Source organism: Phyllobates terribilis, unplaced genomic scaffold, assembly GCF_046119375.1.
Source record: "Phyllobates terribilis strain yellow unplaced genomic scaffold, ASM4611937v1 Scaffold_13__5_contigs__length_258822181, whole genome shotgun sequence".
Lineage (NCBI taxonomy): Eukaryota > Metazoa > Chordata > Amphibia > Anura > Dendrobatidae > Phyllobates > Phyllobates terribilis.
Window position 1 is genome coordinate 108,803,119 of NW_027362773.1, and position 14,922 is coordinate 108,818,040.

At 40.9% G+C, this 14,922-nt stretch overlaps 1 protein-coding gene across 1 annotated transcript; it reads right to left on the minus strand.

Annotated features, from left to right (window-relative positions):
• Positions 1 to 895: 895 nt before the first annotated feature.
• LOC141173611 (protein spinster homolog 1-like) lies at positions 896 to 10,282 on the minus strand. The gene is made up of 12 exons (XM_073657913.1): positions 10,075 to 10,282; positions 9,837 to 9,902; positions 9,450 to 9,586; positions 8,950 to 9,101; positions 8,180 to 8,249; positions 7,423 to 7,562; positions 7,178 to 7,330; positions 6,815 to 7,004; positions 6,541 to 6,606; positions 5,765 to 5,863; positions 4,317 to 4,488; positions 896 to 960 (listed from the first exon to the last, which is right to left on the minus strand). Exons 1-12 carry the CDS (start codon positions 10,280 to 10,282, stop codon positions 896 to 898), a joined length of 1,518 nt encoding a protein of 505 aa, XP_073514014.1.
• Positions 10,283 to 14,922: the final 4,640 nt, after the last annotated feature.

Genomic DNA, 14,922 nt, shown 5'->3' on the forward strand with positions numbered 1-14,922 from the left:
TCCTTGAAGTGCGGGCTCAGCTGCTAAGCCTGCACAGCACGACTACCATGAAAATAGCACAGTTCATGTTTAATCCCATGTGCCCATGATGTAATAGTATGTCATAGGGCAGTAAGGTGTTAGACTTTTGATTGGTTGTTTCTATATTTTCCATTTACCATAATGGAGGACTGATCACATACGTGAGCTCAGGACATGGAATGCAATGTGTGGACCTGGGGAGGAATCATTGACCAGACCTGAGGCTCCTATGATTTGTTGGGTTGACCCCCAGTTGCCTCTATTAAGCACTGTGAAGACCCATACAGAGGCTCAGATATGTTATCATACACTGACTATTAGCTTCATTCAAGGAGTCAAATATAAGAATTTTCAATAATAGTTGAAATAATATTTAATTATTTATTTATCAATTTCCTATCAGTATGTCTTTGGAGTGTGGGAGGAAACCGGAGAACCCGGAGGAAACCCACGCGAACACGGGGAGAGCATACAAACTCCATGCAGCTGTTCTCTTTGGTTGGGTTTGGACCCAAACGCTGCAAAGCAACAGTGCTAACCACTGAGCCACCGTGTTGCCCAATAGTCTTCAATGTGGCACTAATCATGATAGGACGAGAACAGAGACCGAGCCCGGAATCTGTCTCCTTATGCAGCAGGAAGCTCACTTTATTCCGTGAGTTCATCTGACTGCGGAAAGTCCAGTAAATGTCGTATCCAGAAGTGAGAACAGAGACCGAGCCCGGAATCTGCCTCTTGATGCAGCAGGAACCTCACTTTATTCCGTGAGTTCATCTGACTGCGGAAAGTCCAGTAAATGTCGTATGCGAGAACAGAGCCCGAGCCCGGAATCTGTCTCTTTTTTCTGACTTGTTTTCGCCTTGTGGAAGAGTCGTCACATCCGGCTGGATTCTGTATTCATTGACGGATCACAATCAGGCTTCTCTCCGGAATAGTGATCTGTAGAAATAATAAATATGACTGAAGATGAAACAACTGGATATCATATATAAACGGCAGGCAATGTACTCCTGGTTACTGATTTCTAGCCTTGTGAGAAAAGATTTAAGATAAGTGATATTGGCTTATTCTTAGTTTAGGACTGTACCCCCCATTCATATAGAGGGGGCTGACAATCACTATGTGAGATCTGAGACCACCCACTGGACTCCTAAACCCAGAATGTTTCATATTGGCCGGCACTAAGCATTTCATGGATATCTAAGAAGTACATGAGTGCAATTTTTTAAATCTATAAATTTAAATTAAAAAATAAATTATTGATTATGTAGCGTTAATAAAGCTAGATCTAAATAGAACTATTTTTACTGTAAAGGATCTTCTCCCCACTATTTTAGCTTTAGTAAAAGATCAAGTATTTCTAAAACATTAAAAGACATCCAGGAACTTAAAGATGTCAGACAAACCCCTGCAGATCCCCAATGAATCTAGGACCTCCAGCAAGTTGTCATAGCCGGAACGGACATTGAATGTACAACGTGATGATTCGTGCCGCAAAGCTGGAGCCACTGTCTCCAACAAAAGAAGCAAAACGTAGTTTAACAAGTGTACAGTTTTATACGATGATTTATATGGTTGTATAACTAATATATTTCCCATCTGGTATTATCACTCATCCCCTTAAAAAAATAAAATTGGTACTTAATATTTTATCTCCTCTTGTAAAAGGATTGAATAGTTCTAAGAAGAGATACCTGGCCTGGAAAGAAACTAAAAATTCTAACTCTGAAATAATAGGATCTGAAAACCCACTCAAATTATATTCTCAAATTATATATTCTCATTACCAAAAATTAAAAAAGTTAAAGTTGACTATTCCCATCTTATCTTACCTTTCATTTTTCCTCAGGTCCAGCTTTAAAAAGTTCTAATTTATGGAGCTGTAGATACTACCTCCTTCAGGACAAAGTCTATAAAGATGAAATAAAATTAAATTATTTGATATAAAATGATACAGAAGGATTATCTACATGTACAGTAAAGCATTAAACCTGACATATTGTGCCACTACGTGTTTCCAAGAGACGCACTATAACATTATGCTGCGGTGCTCCTTTACTCCAATGAGACCCCGCAGAGCATTTCCTTCCCAACCTCCTCTATGCTGGAGAGGTTGTGCTAAACCGGGAGACATTTTACACATATTTTGGAGTTGTCCATAAAGGAATTATGGAAAGAAACTTTGAACTTACTCCTATGAATTTCTAAACCCAATATTCCACTTACACCACAATTAATATTATTATCACAAGGTCTAGAAGAAATCCCACCCAAATTTCAACATATCTCTTGTCATATCTTTTTGGTGATTAAACATTTAATCGCAACAAAATGGAAGCAAATAATTCCTCCATCAATATTAGAAGTAATGGAAAGGCATCAACGCACAATATTAAAGTTCAACTTTGCGATTAGTGAAAAAATGTTGTAACTGATATTTAGTTAGATGAATGCCATAGTGGAAGAGTTTTTTTTTACTCAGGCTAAACCCAAAACTTAAAAACTAAAATAGTTGTATAAACAAACAATACTGGATATATACCAAACTAATTGTTTACACATATTATGGTCAAAGTTATAATAGTTGTTTATTACTAATAATAATGACTAGCCTTGCCTTTACTTTCTCTCCTGTAACTTCCCATTGTTACCCCATTACTCCTTTTTCCCCTCCCCAATTTATATTCCTTCTTAATGTTATTTTTTTTGTAAATGTTAAATAAAAACAATTGAACGAGATGATCCGACATTTACCATTTTTTACCTGTTGTAAATCCTGTTGTTCTCCTGAATCTGGCATTGTTCATCCTTTGTTCCTCAAGATTCTAATTTCCTGAGAAATTGCCCCCTTTTCCCTTTATGTAAATCTAGTATTTGTATTTATTTTTGCCAAGTGGGCGTGACCCTCAAAAACTTCTCTTTTTGAGAAACATCTTGATGACAACGGCCAGTTGGCTAAAATAGTGGATAAATGTATAGGGAGCAGGGAGACCTATCAGGAACAAGGAGATTTGAGAACAAGAGACAAACAATGCCGTATTCAGGAGAATAGCAGCATTTATACCGGGTTAAAATAAATGTATATTTATGGCGAGTGACAGGTTCTCTTAAAAGTAGATTCCACCAAAAAGACATAGCAGATTTTTTCAAATACAATTTATGTCATATAATCAGCCCCATATCAGTAGGGTAGGGTCACACTTAGGCTGTGTGCCCACGATGCGTTTTTTAAGCGTTTCCGCAGCGGCAAAAACGCTGCAGAAACGCTTAAAAAACGCATGGTAGAAGGTCTGCCATGTTCCCCAATGATAATCCGTATGTGCTGTGCACATGCTGCAGAAATTTCCGCTGCGGATTATCATTGCGTAAAAAAAATCAGCACTACCAATTATTTTGCGGAAGCGCTGAGTTTTCTCCGCCATTGACTTGCATTAGACCGCATGGACTCCGCATCACTGTATATGTAGATGTATGCGTTCCATTGTGGGGATGGTACCCGGGTGTGGAGGAGAGGAGACATCCACACCCAGGTGCCATAGTACCTGTAAAAAAAAGAATAAAATAAAAAATATATGTTATACTTACCTTCCGGCGGGCCGCGGTGCGCTCGTCCTCCCATGCCGGCAGATCGCGGTGGACTGAAGGACCTGCGCTGACGTCATAGCCATGTGACGGGTCACGCGATGCTGACGTTGGCAGGTCCTTCAGTGTACCGCGATCTGCCGGCAGCCAGGACGGAGTGAAGCAAGACTGCCGGGGCCATCGGAAGGTAAGTATATATTTATTTTTTTATTTTTAACCATTCTTTGGGGTCACACTATATAAATCCATGCCGTTTGCATGGATTTATATAGTGTGACCAAGTTGTCAAGCACTTTCCAAGTGATGCTAAAATCGCTTGGAAAGCGCTTATCAACCCGCATGCGGAAATGCATGTGAAGAACGCTTCACTTCCGCATGTCCCTGGCAGGAAAACGCATGTACAATCCGCATGTACAATCCGCATGCGTTTTTTTTTCCAGGGGAGATGCAGAAACGCTCAGGAAAAATCCTGAGCATTTCTGCATCGTGGGCACATAGCCTTAGGATAAAACTATTTATGTCATAATAATAAGTTAATTGCAGCTTTGTTAATGTTATGTTATGCAGCTTTGTTAATGTTATGTTATGGAGCTTTGTTATGGGGATGGATGTATTATACAGATGCTGGGTATTACATTTACTAATTATGGAGCTAATGCTAATCCAATTCTGTAAGAGATATGATCGGATAATTAACTTATTTCTGCACGTACCTTCAGACTCTGTCTCTGCCTTCTTACGATCATTTTCAACAAAGAGGGCGCATGCGAAAAAGAATCCTCCTCCGAAAACCAGCACAAAGGGGCAAACCATGAGGGCGTACTGCAGACTGCGGAAGTTCGAAAGAGCCGAGTCTGGATTGTAACTTTTGATGCGGTCGGATATCTGAAGATGAGACGAGATAAATAATTATGTATGGTTAATGAAAGTAAAAAAACATAATTGACTGGACACGTTTATGCTGACAGCAGTCAATGGATACCAATGAAATCTGGTGATCATAGAAAGAGAAGGTGCCTCACTGCAGATAGCGGCTCCTCCAAACTATGAACAGCAATGCTTCCAGTATTCGCAGCTCCAGTACTACACATTGTCTGGGAACAGGACACTTGTGACATCCTTCTTCAGCAGATAATCTGTGACGTAACTCCAGGACATCTTGTCTTTGGAGTTCTGCCACCCCGTCAACAGAGCGGAAGAGAAGATGCTGCTCTGTCAACGTGATATCAGGGGAGGCCACTGAATCGCGGGTGTTGGCAGAGATCGGTCCCGGGCACTACAGGCAGGTATTTAGCAACGACGTGCCAGTTAGCCCATAGTAAAAAAAATCAAATAGTCCTGGTGAACCCTTTTAAGTATGTTATGAATAGGCTACAGCGAGTTTTAAAAACTCCTCTGTGACAGAGCATGTCCTATTCTCATCCGTTCTGCGGATCAGACTTGGCCAGTAAAGAGTAACTGTCGTTATAAAATCAATACAGTACACGTGAAAATAAGCAACTTTGTGGTAGATCTTATCAGATAAATCTGCTTATTTTTCCTCCATTAATTTATAACATTCTTAATTCACAGATAAAATCTGTAATCAGTGAAGACAGATTTTTACATTACTGAGATAGGAGATGACAATTGCTGTTGATCAGATTCTATGTACATGGGGGGAGCCTGCCTCTAGCTCCTCCCTCTTTCCTCTCCATAGAATGTTATAAGCACCAACTGTCATCTCCTATCCCAGTAATGCTTCACTGAATACAGTGAGAACTTTGAGAATAAACGATCAGTTCGAGAGGAGAAAGAAGCAGATTTCTCTGAAAAGATATATTCCAACGTTTCTTATTTTCATGTGTACTGTACTATTGATTTATGAAATAAAAATTAAAACTGGGGTTACTATTTCTAGTCTATAGGAATCTGTTAAAAATGGATGGAGAAAGGATGATATACTTTGTACTTCAGTTTTCCATCTGTGTTTCATCCATTTTTCATTGATCCATTATTAAGAGTCAATGGATAAATAAAGTTTGGACAGTCTACCACCTTCACTTTTTAAAAAAACAGATGACACAAGAGAAAAATGGTCTGTTTTGCGACAATGTACAAATGGAAACAGATGTGTGAATGTAGCCCTAAAGTGATGTGAGAATATGTAACAGCTACTTACTAGCCCGATGAAATAGGAGCTTCCAGCTTCCCCCAGCAGGTGGGACCCCGCCATCGATAACGCCTGTGCTGTTGATCGCCTTGTGGGAGAAACCACATACTGAAACAAGAGAATATTCTGAATGAGCAGAAGGAGTCACTGAACCCAACGAGACAAGAGAACATGGACAAAGTGAACATACTTGAAGCCTAAGTTAAAGAAGTTGTCCACTATGGATAGGGCATCAATGTATGATCGGCCGGGGTCCCGCATGCGGCATCCCTTCCGATCAGCAGTTATCGGTGCCGGCGGCGGCTGCCACCAGCCGGAAGTCCTTACCTATTCAAGTCAATTGAATAGGAGGTGGATGTGCAGTACACCGCGGTGACCACTATAACTTGACGGCCAAACACCGCAGGTAAGCCCCTCCGGCCGGTGGCAGCCGCTGCAGATACCAATAACTGCTGATCGCCGGGGGTGCCGCGTGCGGGACCCCGGCCATCCTACATTGATGCCATATCCTACGGGTAGGGCATCAATGTGAAAGTAGTGGACAACCCCTTTAAATGCACAATCAGCCAGGATAGATAAGAAGCCCAGACATGTTGTGGACTGAGATTTTACTAAAGAAGTTTTTAATCATCTTGCGCCAGGTTTATTTTTAGTTGGGAATTACCCAACAGACGCTTGGGCACAGCCAGGATTATGGGGCATTTGATGGGTAAAAACAGAACATAGAGACTGACTACATACATATAATTATAGCTATGATAAGTTTAGCGCTTTTCTCCACTCACCAGGCGGATATCAGTTGAAACTGAAAAGTTCAGGCTCAGAAATATGGTCCCGATGAATATAAACACCTGCAGAGAGTAAAGAACAATACATATAAACATTTGTGTCTTGCACGCTTTCCTATCCCCCATAGGTTTTGTCTTTATAATCCATTCATCCACCCCAGTCTCCGTACATTCATAGACAGCCCCCGCCATAGTCTATGATTTCTACTGCTCGGTCCTATAGCCGAGACCCAGTAAGGGGATGAAAGCAATCTGTACTCCAGGTACTTACATAAGTGGCCACAAGGCTGATGTCTGCAAGAATAATAGCCAACAGCAGGAAAATGGCGGAGCCCAGCAATCCAACCGCACAAACTATAGGGTCAGCACGAGGGTTGTACTTCCTGCATCTCTTGGCTATCTCCGCCCCTGTTCCAACTCCAAGGATGCCTGAGATGACCGTAAGTCCTCCGAAAATTAGACTGCAAAGAAAAGCGGTAAAGAGATTAGTAAAGTAGCTTGAAGAAATGAAATATAAATAATTTGATATAATAATAATTTGAAATATAAATATTTTTTTTTAGAGAGAAAACGGTCATAGGGGGAATTAAATTCCCACCAGTGAATGTCAAATTAAAGTTTGCTAAACTTGTACCTGTCATCATAGTTGGATAGTTGAGTCTGATATGGCGCCTTCTGTAGCATGAGAGCCCGGGCACGCTTCAGGAAAGTAACAGCCCAGAAGCCGAATGCAGCTGCCACAAATTTTACCATAATAGTCCCAAGAGTAGAAAACAGAAGACTTCGGCTGCAGAGAGAGAAAAGGGTAAAAAACATGTAAATGACGCAGAAGTCACGGGGGAGATCAGTGACATAAATCAATGCACAGAAGACACCTACTTTTTACGCAGTTGGTTGGCATCCATAAGCCATCCTTTGAAGCTCAGTGGTTTGTTCTTTTCCTCTGCAGCTCCTCTGGACGGTTCTTTTACAAATGCAGCCATGAGCAGGACTCCTACCAGGCCCAGAGCAGAGATGATCTGTGTAGATGAAGAAGGAGACATCACATATCACATATACAGAGGTTTCATCACAAAAAGGACATGAGCACAGACTGTTGTGGAACTGGTTCCATTAAAGGGGATCTGCGACGAGGTGTTTGCTGCGCATCTGAGAGCAGCATAATGCAGGGACAGAGACCCCGATTCCAGCGATGTGTCACTTGCTGGTGTGCTTGGTGAAGTATTGATAAAATCCCAGTTTTCTCTGCTGCAGATCTAGCAGTACTCTGAATGCTGAGCTCTGTATACCCTGCCTACACCACTGATTTGTAGATTTTTCTGTGCACACTGTACATAGGCAGAAAGCCACCAATCAGTGGTGGGGTCGGGGTTACACAGAACAGGAGGACTACATGGCACGAGACAACTAGTCCCCTCGTCATAATCTCCTGCTAATAAAACAGTGATTTTTTTTTTTAAAGCATCTACAAGGAGCAGTAAGTGACACATCGCTGGAATCAGGTGCTCTGCCCCTACAGGGCCCCTGCTCTCAGATCAAATGGAAAAACATACTGCCAGATTCCCTTTAATACGATTCAGGAATTATAATTAAGATTCACAGTTTGTCCACAAGATCCCTCAGACCTATTACTTACCCGGAAGGCCCATTGCCAGGCGCCACCAAATGCACTTGTCACTTTAGACCCAATGATGTAACCAAGGCCACTGTAAAAAACAAAAACAAAGTTGTCATAATTTCTGCACACATATAAACATATACATTTTTGAGTGCCTTTTTCCGGCTCCTCCTTCCTACTCCACCCCCTCCATAGACTTCTATGAGCAGCAACTGTTACCCCATGCCGCATAAAGCTACAATCTGTCTTGTCACTGAAGATGGATTTTTATCAGTGAATTAATGAAGGGAAATAAGTATATTTCCTGATAAGATATATTACAACATTTCCTATGTCCATTTAAATGATTTATAAAAAAACAATAAAAAGTGTAAGATCATTCTGAGTCTTCACATTCTTTGAGGAGCTCTTGTCATAAGTGCTAAAAGTCAAACTGTCTAGCAGAAAACTTTTTTGCCCATAGCAATCAGTGCAGTTTTCTGTTAGGGAAAGTCTTGACATTGCTGAAAAAATATTTCCATTTAGAGTCTTGAATCAATTTCCTAGAAATCTGCAGCAATTCCAGAAATGTTTGCTGGTTCACTGCTGATCCTCCCCCTACGTGTTGCGACACCATGATCATTACTTGCGGAGGGGTTTTTGAAACGCCATCCATATGTATTGTACATGCATCTGTAGAGCAAAATCCGTACCGAAAAAAGTCCACAGCAAATCCGCCTTGTCGGACTTACTCTTAGACAGTTTGGCTATGATTCCCTCCTTAAAACAATAAATAGATCTACACTCACCAGCCAAAGGGTGCTGCTAAGTAATACAAGTTAAGCGCGCGGCTGCGCCGATCTCCCACGAAGACGTCGGCAATGATGGAGGGGGCAGTTATTTTAAAACTTGCCTCTGCAGCTCCAGACAGTCCATTAATTAGGAGAAAAACTGTAAAATACTGTGAAAACACAAAAAAATATTCAGTGACCATTTATGAAAGTTTTCTAAGACACCTAAAGAAATACGGTAATGGAAAAATTATAAACTTTTCCTAATTTTGGACCCGCTCTCACTTTTGTCTTGCAAATACTAATGCAAAATACTGATCTACATATAAACTAGTGAGAGGCTTTAGGGCTCATGCAGACGTCGGTGGATCCCGGTCCGATCTCTGACAGCGTGATAGCGATGCTCGGGTCGGAAGACCCGCGGCCAGTCCGTGCATTATTGTCCATGATGGCACCGAGATCCACAGACGTCTGCATGAGCCTTAAGTCTTTATGCTTCTACCAATTAAATCAGTTACCTCTTTGGGAACGTAGGACTTGCAGAGAATGATGGCCGACCAGAAGGACATCCCTGCACACATGATGTATTTTCTGTTCCAGCGGTCACCCAGGTATCCATAGATTTGACCAAACAGGACACTGCTGATCGTGAATACTAGAAGGGGAAAAACAAGAGGTCACAGTTAATAGAAATGATTTCTTTAACATATATTTATTTATATTTGAGGATTATTTAAACTGTTGCACTGAAAACACTTCTCCCGTCCTCATCACTGTTTGCATTTTTGGTAACTATAAAGGCGGCCATCATGTGAACGTTACAAAATTGGAACCTTATGATGTCACGAGATTCCAGCCGTCCTCACAAGTGACCTATAGAATAGGATTTTATGTTAAAAGTTTACCTAAGCTTATAAGGCCGGATTTGCTGTCGTCCATTTTAAATGCGCTTTGTAGGTAAGAAATCGCTCCTGCCAGAACAAAAAGAAGAACACGAATGATTATTGTAATTAGAGAAGTGCAGGAATAGACATCACAGCAGCTAACGAGCCTTCTCGTTGGCCATGAAGATTTTCTTCTTTTTTTGCAGTTTTGGGCCTTATACACCTTGCCCCCGACATAAGCCGGTTTACGCCTACTTACCTACAAAAGTGAAGGCAGCTATGAAGGTGACCAGATTGATGAAGGTTAGAACGCCTACAATAATGAAAGAGCGGACTATGGAGACTCCAGTCCGGGCGTGCAGGTCCTGTTCTTCGCAGTTTTCATCCTCATCTTGCTGGTCTTTTCCTTTTTCCACATCTTCTAATAGAAGTGGCATTTTTGGGGTGGAATTGAAGAGAGATGCCATGTTCAACAGAGCCCTGCAAACACTGGAGAAAAACACAAGACGGTAAAAATATTGCATTAGTCTCAGTCAATTCCGTGGTAGTGCAGTATATAGTGTAATAAGCAATCGAACAACAATAAGTTTAAGTCCCCTAGAGGGACTAAAAATGAGGTCAAATTCAGCAAAAAAATTTTTCTTTAATATGAAAAAAATAATAAAATATAAAGATTTCAAAAATAAAGAGAAAAAAAACAAGCATATATATATATATATATATGTATTTTTCAGATTATAAGACTCACTTTTTGTTCTCCCAAATTTGGGGGGAAAATGGGGGTGCGATTTATAATCCAATTGTAGCTTACCGGGCTGGGGGGGTATCTGCGGTGGAGCAGGGTCCCAGGAGTCAGGGTCACTGCTGCAGGAAGTTGAAGGTGGTGGGGCGATGCTGTGGGCCCCAGACTGGGAGGTGGGGGTGGTCAGCGATGCGAGGCTGCTTCGGGCACCAGGCTTCCAGAAAATGTCAGTGGAGCCCCCGCACTGCCCATCGTTTTCACTGCTGTGGACTTCGGGAAAATGGACGCCTCCAGCGGAGCATGTGTAGATCTCGGCTCCCGAGATCTCGATCTTGGGAGCGGAGATCTCAATCTAAACATGCGCCATTTTCCCAAAGTCCACTGCAGTGAAAACGATGCAAACGATGGGCAGTGTGGGGACTTGTTTGATATTTTCTGAAAGCCCGTGGCCCGGAGCAGTCTCGCACCGCTGAGCACCCCAACCTTCCAGCCCGGGCCCTGCAGCATCGCCCCACTCCTGCCACCATTGAAAGCTTTCTGCAGCAGCGACCCTGCCTCCTGGGATCCCGCTTCACCGCAGCCCCCTCGACCACCCCCGGGTAAGCTATCGTAAAAGGGGATTATAAGACGCACTATTTTATTAATTTCATTTTTTTCCCATTTTCCTCCCCAAAATTTGGGGCGCATCTTCTAATCTGCAAAATACAGTCTCTGGCATCAATATATCCATAAAAGTAAGAGAAACAATCAAAACGCCAGAATGGCTTTTTTTTCCCTTGTTTTTTTTTTTTATTACGGCACCTTCCCCGAAAAATGCAATAAAAAGTCACCCAAACTGTGTATGTTCCCCAAAATGGTGTCAATAAAAACATCAACTTGCCATAAAATGGTGAAACAAATCAATTTTTTTTTTAAATTCTAAAACTATTGTTGTAACCACTTACGGTAAGTAATAACAATAATAATAATAATAATAAAACAATATGAACCCTGAATCATCTTTCCAGATCAATCGTACCACAAAATGAACGTGGTAAAAAGCACAAAAAACAGTTTTGTTTTTCTGTTTTTTTTTCACCATTTCACCATAGTTATTATTTTTTTCCCCATTTTTCAGTATAATATAAGGTAAAATGAATGCTGTTCTTCTAAGCAACAACTCGTCTCACAAAAAAAAAAAACAAGCTTTCACCTGACTATGTGATCAGAAAAATAAAAAAGTGGAGGAAATATTGGCCGTGCTTTGAAAGGGTTAATGACAATTTACAAAAAACGTGTCTATACTGTTATTGGGGATAATTCTATAGGGAAATCTATATATGTCCCCCTATAATCATCTACAGGTTGTCTCCCCCTGGGAAAGACTCCCATTACTCATTAGATGAAGTTCAGACTTACCTTTCTCTCTTTCCACCGGAGGGCGCTGATAATAACAAATAAATATCACTTTCTATAGCAAATTTTGCAACACAGAAATCGTGAGTACAACACACGATAGTGAGTGGCTGGGATCCGGCCGGCGCCCATAGTTATACACAGGGGCCGATTGTGACATCATCAGTCGGTCACTGGGGGTTCTAAGCCATTGTGATGTCATCGATCTATCTAATCATCCGTCCATCCATGGATTCTGTAGTACTACAACACCCAGTATGTACGTCTGGAAAAGTATAGAACTAGCATGCTCCACCCTCACATTTTTCATTGTGCTGTGGTCTATATTGAAATTCATGTCCCTCTGGATGGATGGATGGACATGCTGAGTTTTGTAGTACTACTGAATCCATCCATCCATCCATCCATCAAGAGGAACATCAATTTCATTATAGACCAAAGCACAATGAAAGACTTGAGGATGGATCTTGCTAGTTCTATACTTTTCCAGATGTATATACTGGGTGTTGTAGTACTACAGAATGATAAGGACTCTGATGACAGGGCATGCTGACACCTGTAGTCCTATACTTTTCTAGAAGTGCATGCTGAGAATTGTGGTACTACAGCACAATAAGAACATAAATTTCAATATATACCACAATACTGTGCTATTGCTGTATATAGTATAAACAATCAAACAATCATAGGTTCAAGTCTACCAGGGGGAGTAAAAAAATAAAAATAAATATCAACAAAAATTTAAAAAAATATATATAAAATATAAAAAGTTCAATTAACTCCTGTTCCTAATTAAAAACTAAAGAGATAAAAATATACATATTGTGCATCAATGTATCCATAAAAGTAAGAAAAACCATCAAAACGCCAGAATTGCCTTTTTTTTTCTATCGCAGCATCTTCCCCCCAAAAAATGCAATAAAATATCATCAAATCTTTGTATGTTCCCAAAAATGGTGTCAATAATAATGACAACTCGCCATGGAAAAAAAACAAGAGCAGAGGCTCATAAAATGGTGAAAAAAACTTTTTTTTTTACAAAGTTCTGAAATTGTTGTAACCACTATAATAATAATACTAATGATAATGATAATAAAAAAGCAATATGTTTGATATTGCTGTAATCACGCTGACCCTGAATCATATTTCCAGATCAATCTTACCAAAAAATGAATGCGGTGAAAAGGAAGCACAAAAAACTGTTGCAAAATTTCTTTTGCTTTTCACCATTTCACCGCACTCGTAATTGTTTCCCCATTTTTCAGCAACAACTCGTCTCACAAAAAGAAAAAAACAAGCTTTCACCTGACTAAGTGATTGGAAAAATGAAGAATAAGAAGAGGAGGAAATATTGGCCATGTTCTAAAAGGGTTAATGACAATTTACAAAACCGTGTCTATACTGTTATTGGGGATAATTTTATAGGGAAATCTATATATGTCCCCCTATAATCATCTACAGGTTGTGTCTCCCCCTGGGACAGACTCCCATTACTCATTAGATGAAGTTCAGACTTACCTTTCTCTCTTCCCACCGGAGGGCGCTGATAATAACAAATAAATATCACTTTCTATAGCAAATTTTGCAACACACAATAGTGAGTGACTGGGATCCGGCCGGCGCCCATACTTATACGCAGGGGCCGATTGTGACATCATCAGCCGGTCGCTGGAGGTTCTAAGCCATTGTGATGTCATCGTGCGGTGCATGCATATACACTCAGTGTACTTTGATACAAAGAGTCACCTAATGAATCTTTTCATTTGAAAATGTTGAACCCTGATAAGATAAAAAAAAAAAACAACCTATAGGCTATGTGCCCACGATGCAGAAATGCTCAGGATTTTTTCCTGAGCGTTTCTGCATCTCCCTGGCAGAAAAAAACGCATACGGATTGTACATGCGGATTGTACATGCGGATTGTACATGCGTTTTTCCTGCCAGGGACATGCGGATGTGAAGCGTTCTTCACTTGCATTTCCGCATGTGGGTTGTGATTTTAGCATCACTTGGAAAATGCTTGACAACTTGGTCACACTATATAAATCCATGCAACCGGCATGAATTTATATAGTGTGACCGAGAGAATGTCAAAAAATAAAAAAATAAATATACGAGGGGCGATCCAAAAGTAATGATAATCGGTTATTTCTATTGCACACAGAAATTAAAATAAAATGTTTTCTTCTCTCTTAGGTACCCACTAGTCCAGGAAAAAAAAATCACTTAAATAGGCCACGATTCACGGGAGCTACATTCATTTGAGTAGGAACTGCCGAGGAGTGAACATCAAAATGGAAAAAAACGAGCTCAGAGCTGTCATCAAATACCTCTGCTTGAAAAAAATTACTACCAAAGACATACACAGCGACTTGGTGGAAACGTTGGGGTCTTTTCTCTTCCATATTCCACAGTTGCACGCTGGGCCAAGGAATTTAGGCTGGGAAGAACATCGACGGAAGATGAACATCGTGAAGGACGCCCATCCACGTCCCTCAATGAAGAAAACATGAAAAAAGTTGAAGAAGTTGTATTGGCCGATCGAAGAGTGACTATCAGGCATGTAGCGGAGGTCACAGGGATCTCATATGGCAGTATTCAAAGAATCCTTGCAAAAGAATTGCATATGAGAAAGGTCTCGGCGCGTTGGGTGCCAAAAATGTTAACCGACGAGCAAAAGAAGAAACGAGTTAACATTTCAAGAGCACGTCTCGAAAAGTTCCAAGCAGACAAGGAGAAGTTTTTGTCACGTTTTTTGACCATGGACAAGACCTGGATCCACCACTTTGATCCCGAAACGAAACAACAATCGATGACATGGAAACGAGCCAACGAACTGACACCGAAGAAACTCAAAGTGTCAAGCTCAGCAGGGAAGGTTATGGCGTCCGTTTTTTGGGACGCTGAAGGAATTATTATGGTGGACTATTTGGAGAAGGGAGCCACTATTACGGGCTCCTACTACACAGA